Source organism: Spea bombifrons, chromosome 3, assembly GCF_027358695.1.
Source record: "Spea bombifrons isolate aSpeBom1 chromosome 3, aSpeBom1.2.pri, whole genome shotgun sequence".
Lineage (NCBI taxonomy): Eukaryota > Metazoa > Chordata > Amphibia > Anura > Pelobatidae > Spea > Spea bombifrons.
Window position 1 is genome coordinate 103214356 of NC_071089.1, and position 9104 is coordinate 103223459.

The window sequence follows — 9104 nt, forward strand, 5'->3', positions numbered from 1 at the left end:
GTATTTCATGCTATGAGCAGAAAGTACTTTGGCAATATATTTTTCTCTTTAAGACAGGTGCAGCTTTTAGTTTACAAGAGATTGTTCTGCACTCTAGAATTAAAAATCTATCTATTGATATCCTGATATATAGCAGTGCTACTCCGGGTATGTAGGAAGTCAGTATTATTAAATAAATGATATCGGAGTTATTGTTTTGTTTATAGGTGGCAATTGCCGCTTCTAGCAGACAGCTGGGTATGTGCTGTGCATGCGTGCACACAAGCACCTGGAACGTTCTTCCTGAATGGAAAGGTCCAGAATCCAGAAAAATGGCACTATACCATGCTGAACAAGCCAAAATAACAAGGGGACGCAGAAACATAGTGCAGGTCACAGGGGGTCAGAGATCAGTTCAAAGAATAGTCTTGTCAAGACTTGACATGTCTACTCCTTTAATGATTCTTTACCTGCCTACAACACTGGAAATAACTTGAAGATGCCAAGAGCAGGTGAACCACAAGATGACCTTCCTAGTAAAGGTGACCAGATTGAACCGCTAAAATTCATGCAAAACATCTGCAGGAAACAGAGAGACCAAATACAAGAATGTGTTATGTTTGAAGCCAAGGCTGGGGTGTGAAAAACATGGGATGTCCACGCCAGTCCCCTCCTCTCCCTATATAAAGGACTGTTAGCACTTGATGTCTATTCACAGCATCTAAGACCTGTGAAAATGAGCTGGATATCACTGTCTGTCATTCTTTTCCTTTTTACCCATGGGAAGATCACGGCCGGAACCCCTCTCTCCATCCCCAGTCAGGACACCTCTCTTCCAGAAAAGGTGGGGACCTTTAAATGATAAACATACAGTTAGGAATTAGAGAATTTGAACTAAGTATTTCATTTGGCTTTGTCAAAAACGCAAAAAAGTGTGGGTTTTAAGGATAAATAAGGCACACTACTATCTATGCAAAACCAGGCTTTTTTTGTTTTTGCAATATTTTGACTTTTTACTGAGAAGTCCAACAAACAGGAGCATATCAGTGAAGCTTCTTTAAATAAAAAGAAAGCGGTGGCCTTACTTACATATGCAGTGTTAGATATTAGAAAATGTATATATATCCTTATGTTACTAAGGGGGAAGCTGCAGAGCTGCAGCTTCCCATCTCATCTGTTAAGGATTTAAATTAATTGGATCGCTTTCCATGTATGCATAAGGGGGTCGCAATAGACCCCTGTCTGCAGCATTCACAAAGTCTGACTAGCGTTGGGGGGCAAAAGGGGCAAATGCATCTGCAGAATCTCTCCAAGGCATTTGCAACTGGGACACTACTTACCGTTCTATTGATTGATGACATCTGTTTCTGCTGCCATCACTTCTGCATGTTAAGGCTGTTAGCTCTATTCGTTATTGTTAATAAATTGTACCCTGTTCATAGCTCATGACCTCCCTTTCATCCATAAACTAGTCTAGTAACTGGTAAAAGTTTTATACACGTTTATAAGATGTACATGTAGATGTCCATATATTTATTATTACTTACTACTACTTATATTTATATTACTTATTACTTAGATGTTTTATACTGATGTTTTATACTGGTGCACAGTACGATCCTGGCTCCCCTGCCACTTAAAGGTATAATAAATCCTTTGCAGTTTAGATTTAGCAGATCATGTTATTTTTAGGTCTCCTGTTTTTCTGGAAAGCCCATAAGGTCTTCAGACAGTCTGTACCTGGGGAATGGAGATGGAAAGAACGTTCTGCGCTTGGAATTCCAGCTCTCGGATTTAACAAGGTATCAAACATCCCACTATCATCACTGTCTTCGTTGCCTCAACAGAGGGGGCGGACGATGAGGAAAACAATTATTTTATATGGGAGGCTCATACTGTGTTCAGGAATGCTATGGAGAATAGTACAGATATCATATATAGAAAGAAAGAAAGGCCAAGGGATAAGCCTTGGAGTTCAAGCATGAAAATGGTCGATTTCCATGACTACTTCATTCTGTAGGCCACAATTATCAATGGAAGGTGGTTACTTCATTTTTACAGTAAACAGATGCACGGGTCTGATCTTTGTGTCTTTGCATCCTCAAATACTAAATGCTGTGCTGCAGCATTATAAACATAGGAGAGCCATTTGGTCCATCTCTTAATAAAGTTATGCACCTACTATGGACTGAGTCTCATAACACATGCTATGTCCACAATTGTAGAAATGCCAGGCTGTGATAATACACAAATGTAACTGCCTGTGTGTGTTTTATGCCCACAGTAACCTGTCCTCCTTTGATCTGCGAACTTATGACTCAGAAGGTGTAATTTTCTATGGGGATGTTGGGAAGGGTAACTGGTTTGTGCTTGGAATACGAGAAAAGAAGCTGGAGGTTCAGATGAGCAACAATCATGGACAGATGGTTTTGTCCAAGTGGGGTCCTGATGTGAGTGATGGCAAATGGAGAAAGGTGAGATGACGCAAGTTCTTACAGGCAATCACAATGCTTCCAAAACAGAGCTGGGACACCTTCCTTCTGGTGAACAATAACTCCATTCACTCGAAATCTACACCCTCCCCATTAGTAACAAAAGCTAAAGGCACCGTTTACTGGACACTATACATATATACTGAAATATGACACTCTTAAAAACAAGGCATGGGGTGTTTTTTCTGAAATGCTAACTGTTGAGGTATCCTCACCATCCTCCAAGGTAGGCCTTCCCCAACAACCTCAATCATGGGTTCTCTTGCCTGCCTCTCTGCCTTTGGGTAGGATCAATAAACTAAACATTTTTTATGACCTTTTGATAATAGTATACACAGATGAATTGTCCGAGTGAGTGTATCTTGGTTAAACACACATTGACCCCTGACACCTTGGTTAACATATTCAGCAAACCTTCTTAATAACCTGACCCCGAGATTCATAGAATACTAACCCATAAACTCTATCACAAATGTTTAAAGTGAAACTGTGTCATGCATTACCCCAGTAAAAAGTGCAAAGTGAAACCCTAAAATATCAGAACTTAAAGATATACCAATAAATGGTATTCCTAAATATGTACAGGCTATCAAAGCCTTCAGCTGTGAGAAGTGGACTCTCCACCATGGGACTCACCGAATGTCAGTGTATGAAGTCAGTGCGCTCTATGCTTCTAGGTGACCGTGGACAGCAGTATTAACACTATAGAAGTGAGAGTGGATGGAGAGGTGGTGGTACAGCTAACCCATCACGTGAACACCCAGTTATCATCTCCCGATCACTCCACACTTGCCATAATCCTGGGTGATCTACCAACTGGGAGCAACCTCCAACTTTTCAGGCCGGTATGAAATCAAATAATGTTCTGGTTCTCATTGCACACGCCTATACTGTATCTCAACCACCTAGTAACAAAATAAAAATGACTGGAGGCACACGGTATAAAATCCAGCTCCTCCTGTCTTTTTTCTCTTAGCTGCAACCTACTTTGGATGGGTGCATGCGTAACTGGGCCTGGGTGAAGAAGCACACGCAGGCCCTGGATGCTGCCATGGTAGAAAACGAAAACCGGCGGTGTTTTGACAAGGAAGAGCCTGGCTCATTTTTCCCAGGCCACGCATATGCCATCTTTAAACCAGACGGTAAGTGTTCCTATAGGGTGAGATATGTCACTTATTTACTCATAGCTCAATCATTTACACAGGGCCTTTACACTTTAATTAGTTTCATTTAACTAGGGAGGATATAGCTTTTCAGTCAGGTCCAATGATTCATGTCCGTCATTATTTGTGTAATTCAAATAAACGTCTATTCTCATTTCGATTGGGAGGAGCTTCAAAAGATACATGGTTATTAGGAAACGCATTTTGGTGTAGCTGAGGATCCATGAATTCCAACGCATTGGGCATCTCACTTCAAAAAAAAAACTTAGAAAACCAGCACATTTTTATAATTTTCATACTAATTCCCGTGTTAGGAATTTTCTTTAATATAAGAAATCCTTTATTTACTGCATGGTGTCTACAATTATAGCATTTCAGTCGATGGACAATGAAACATGGGGGCTGTCTGTCAAGGTCTCGTTCCGAGTCATAGACCATGGTGGAGTTCTGTTGGCATTATTTGGATCTGGAAATGCCAAAGCATTAACAATAACCCTGGACTGGGAGAAGCAGGTAAGTAATGATTTGGTGATTTTATATATGCTTCACGTCCCTCCTGATTCTTCTTTTTTAGCATGTCTTTAGGTTGCCCCTAGGATATTCCCATTTTCCTTTTTCATGCTATTGTCCAAATAAATGTCCACCATTTTCCTCTGTTGTATTATATTATTGCATACATATATTACATTTGTCCTGCCCAACTCTTTCCTATTCTGGAAAGTGGTTTGATTGGATGAAAGCTTTTGACATTATCTACGTTGATATGCCTGAAGAAGAGACCTGGAAAGCTTGCAATTTTTTTAAGCTTTTGTTAGCCAATAAAGGTACCACCTTTACCAAATTTACTTACAGAGCTGTGCCGACAACGTTATTTAAACTAGAAATGCAATAAAAAAGAACATTCTGATGCAGAAGAAGTAGAGGACACTGCTGTGTAAATCTTACACCCTATTAGAATGTTAATATACGGTATATTTAGTAAGAACACCTTTCATGTGCTGATAATATTCATTCAACTTGTTGAAGCTGTGTGGTGTGTTGAATATATATAATTGTATATATTTGTAAATATTTATATGTGTTACATAGTTACTGAGCGGTGTAAAATAAGAAAATATATAAACTCATGATATTGTATCATCTCTCCTCAGGTTCTGTTTGTTGCCGTCTTTGAGAAACTCACGGGCTCTGTGATGTTTCCAGTGGATTTGTGTCCGGGACACTGGCATTCTGCTGATATCCTAATCCAGTCAAATCAGATGGTTCTCAAAACAGCAGAGGCAACATCATCGTGGAATATTGACCCTATAGATTTTAAGGCCTTGGAAGATAAATGGTTTGATCCTACTACAGAGATTAGTGTTGGAGGCTTTCCAGGTAAATACCTGTAGGTTCTTTTGCATTCTCCCTATTCTTGGCTGTGTGTTAGTTAAGGTCAAGGGATTAACCCCTTAACGACAATCCCCGTACATGTACGGGGTTGCCGTGCAACGGGTTAACGACAATGCCCGTACATGTACGGGCTGCCGTTAAATAGCTGCAGCGCCGCGATCGCGGCGTTTTTGCCGCGATCGGCGGCTTTGCAGCATCCACGGAAGCCTCACAAGTGAGGCTGACCGTGGATCCGGGGAGGGCAGCCCTCGGCAGCCCTCCCCGGAAGAAAAATGGCCGCCGCCGCATCGATCATCAAAGATCGCGGCGGCGCCGGGCTAAAACTGCTTAGGAAGCGATATGAATCGCTTCCTAAGCATAAACTGTGTTGCTGACATGCCTCAGTATCGAGGCATGTAGCAACACTACCCCCCGACCCCCGATCGCCTTGTGATTGCTCCGAAGAGCAACCACAAGTGCCATCCTGTGAATGACGTTGCCGTCATTCACAGGATGGCATTAACAATAAATATGAGTTCACAGAGGGTCTATCCAGACCCTCTTGAGAACTCTCGAGCTCCTCCTGCAGGTTGAATGCAGGTACTGCATCCAACCATGCAAGGTCAATGGAGCCCAGCTCACTAGTGAGAGTGACTAGTAAAAAAAAAAAAAAAAAAAATTAAAAAAAAAAAAAAAAAAATGTTTCAAAAAAATGTCAAAAATATGGTAACATGTAAAAATCCCCACTGTCACCAAAAAAAAAAAAGTTTTTAATAAGCAAGTCCTAAAATTTTTACAAAATATGTCCTAATATCTTTACAAAAATTCCATTATGGAAAGAGTTAAAATATTGGCATTACAAATGCCCATAGGGTGTCTAGTATTAAAAAATATATGATTTGATGGGGTAAATTGAATTGGCCGGGTTCAAAGATGTCCCAAATATGGGACATGGGGCAGATGTCTAAATGGCAAAAAAATACACACCTCACAAAGGCGGCCTTTTACCTCCCAAATAACCCAACAAACCCATGCATGTGGGGTATCGCTGCGCTCAGGAGATGTTACTGAACACATATTGGGGTGTTGTGTGACACGGACATACACCAGGAGCGATAAATTTATACAACATGTGTGAAAAAAATACAAAAAGAATTACTACCATAAAGTTTCACAAAGGGTAGTGGTAAAATTAGTGCATTGAAAGGGTTAAAATACCAGCATTTCAAATACCTTGGGGTGTCTAGTTTTTAAAAATATATGATTTGATGGGGTAAATTTCATTGGCCGGCTTCAAAGATACCCGAAATGGCACATGGGGGGAAGAATTACCAGATTTGGAAAAAAAGGTTTTGAAATGGCAAAACGCTACCTGTACTTATTGCCCCATAACGTGCAGAAAAAAGCAAAAAAACATAAAAACATTGGGTATTTCTAAACTCAGGACAAATAGTAGAATCTATTTAGCAGGTTTTTTCATTCGTTTTTGCAGATGAGTAAAAGTTTTCTGTTTAAAAAGTGAGAAAAAGTAATTTTTTAACAAAAAATCCCCATGTTTTATCATTTTTTTTTATAGTAAATTAGATGATATGATAAAATTAATGGTATCTAAAGAAAGCCCTGTTTGTCCTGAAAAAAACAATATATAATATGTGTGGGAGCATGAAATGAGAAAGAAGAAAATCACAGCTAAACAGTAACACTGAAAAACGTTAAAAGAGCCATTGTCCCACAATATACTACGAGTAAAAACCCCTATTGTCCTTAAGGGGTTAAAGTCAGAATCTGAAGTTTGATCTCCAAAGTAAAAATGCACTAAAACAAACCAAATCTGACCATAGAAGAACATTTATTTTGCCCATTAAATCTAATCTGGTGTCCAGCAGGGGGTCTCCCTCCCTGCTTAGCCTCATACGCATGAATGTCGTTGAAGCTTTCATAACTTGGAAACAGATGGGTATATGATTGGGATAATAATTCTAAACAGTGGAAAATACTGTGCTTTATTTAATATATATATATATATTCACTGAAATAGGAGTTTGTAGGAGAATTGCTCAATTTATTATTCAGAATGAAAGACTACCCCACTTCTCCTAAATAATATGTGCTTGGTTGGTCCTCCATACCCCCCGATAACAATAAGATCACATTTTGTGATTTGACATCTTTTTCTATGTTGGCCCATTTTAATTAATCGTTTGTAAGATTGTAAAAGCAGGGCCCTCTTTTTCTGTACCAGTATAGTGTGAATTTATTGTAAATTAGTTTTTTTTTTTAATTTTAATTGCTCCTCTATCATACGATGGCACTCTATAAACAAATATAATAATGAAAGATTTTGCCACAAAAATGAACATACAATTTTGTACAATGATTGTCCTCCTCCCCTCCTACAGACCAATGCGCGTTAAATCTATCCTGAAACAGAAATCTGCAAAGTACAGATTAAGTCTTGGATTGATGTCAAACCAGGGATTAACCTTTTAGCCAGGTTCACCAAAGTACAGATTAACCCTTTGGGATTAATATTTGCTTTGTTGGCCCTCTGTTACAGAATCAGGCTTCCACCGAGTTGTCTTGCGTATTATAATGATTGCCCATTTTAAACATGTTACCCAGGGGGGGATTGGCACACAGAGAATCAGACAATTTACTAATATAAAACTAATATAAAATAGTAAATGGACCATATAATGGTCATTCTGTAATATTATTATTTATATTACTTATTATTTAATTTTGGATGTAACAGACTTCTAGTCCATATACCAGTTTGTCACTCTGTAAGCAATAGTCTATAGTTTTAATAGATTCACTACAGGAACAGAATTCTACATCCCTCAAAAACCTAAATTTTTCCAATATATAACCAAGATGCAAGGCGTCAGTCCTGAGAATGGGCAGAGTGATTCTGAATGTTCTGTTTCCATTCCCTGGAGAAGCAGTACTAGCTGGCATATTCCATAGGCCTCCCAAGGCTACACATTTGTTTCCTACTTGGTCTTAGACCTGAAGAACGTATGTAGGTGCTCGTATTTTCTGTGGTGAGAATTCAACAAGCACTGACTGTATTTTTATTTTCGTAGAACATTCAGTTAAACAGGAACCACGTTTCTCCGGATGTCTGAAGATATCTCTTCAAGGCAAAGACTTAGACCTGGACACAGCTCATTACAAACACCCTCATGTCCGCAGCCACAGCTGTCCCCTAGTGTTATAGAAAAGAAATAAACATAGAAAGAATAGAAATGAACCTTCTAGCAGATTAAATGCTTAATCACAGTAAAGGGAGCCCATGGTTATTATTGCACCGGGTTCTACCCTCTTTAAATTTGGCCATAAAAGTAATGTTAATATAACAGAAGTATTTCTAGTGGAGGACCATGGCTGCCATCTTGGTACACCCACCAACCACAAAATGTAGTTATTTCAGGGACTAGAGAAGTGACCTTCTTTAACCTACTGTACATTCAAACATGCAAAGAGGATCAGGAAGCCTAAAAAAATAAATGGGGGAAGAAGTGTTAATTCTTCTACTGGAACTGATAGCCTTACTCCTTGTTCTATGTGTGACAGTGTGTATAATGATGTTTAAATGGGATTCATATATGTGACTACTCCTTTAGCGTAGGTGTAGCCAAAAGGGAGTTCTCTCTACGTTGCTGAACTACAAATCCCAAGTTCCTTGGCTGAGGATCACTGCATTTCATGGCTTTTAGGCTGTTTCTTTCTAACCTTGTGCTAATTCAACAAAAGTCTCCTACTATGGTTTTATACTTACACATGCTAGCAATAGTGTAATGTATATGGAGCCATGCCACTAAGCCTGATTCTTCCAAAAAATACACCCCATGATGTGACAGTCCCCTTCACCTCTGTTCTTTCATCATTTTTCTTTATCTCTAATTGCATATTGGGCAGCTGCCCCAAATTATTGGGCCCTATTTAACTACCCCTTTTGTCCTATCTTCGGGGTATTCATTCACTATTTCTTATAATATAATCTAGTATACAGTTCAGGAAAGTTAGTAATTGAGAGCGGCTTAATATCTTGCTGTTCAGAGCTGGGCTTTTTTGGAAAATGCACCTGTAACAA

At 39.2% G+C, this 9104-nt stretch overlaps 1 protein-coding gene across 1 annotated transcript; it reads left to right on the plus strand.

Annotated features, from left to right (window-relative positions):
- The first annotated feature begins 478 nt into the window (after window positions 1-478).
- On the plus strand, window positions 479-8240 carry SHBG (sex hormone binding globulin). Its single transcript, XM_053460437.1, has 9 exons — window positions 479-616; window positions 698-823; window positions 1672-1781; window positions 2264-2453; window positions 3149-3316; window positions 3448-3613; window positions 4005-4147; window positions 4786-5011; window positions 8095-8240. The coding sequence occupies exons 1-9, from the start codon at window positions 479-481 to the stop codon at window positions 8226-8228; spliced, it is 1401 nt and encodes a 466-aa protein (XP_053316412.1). The 3' UTR covers window positions 8229-8240.
- The last annotated feature ends 864 nt before the right edge of the window (window positions 8241-9104 follow it).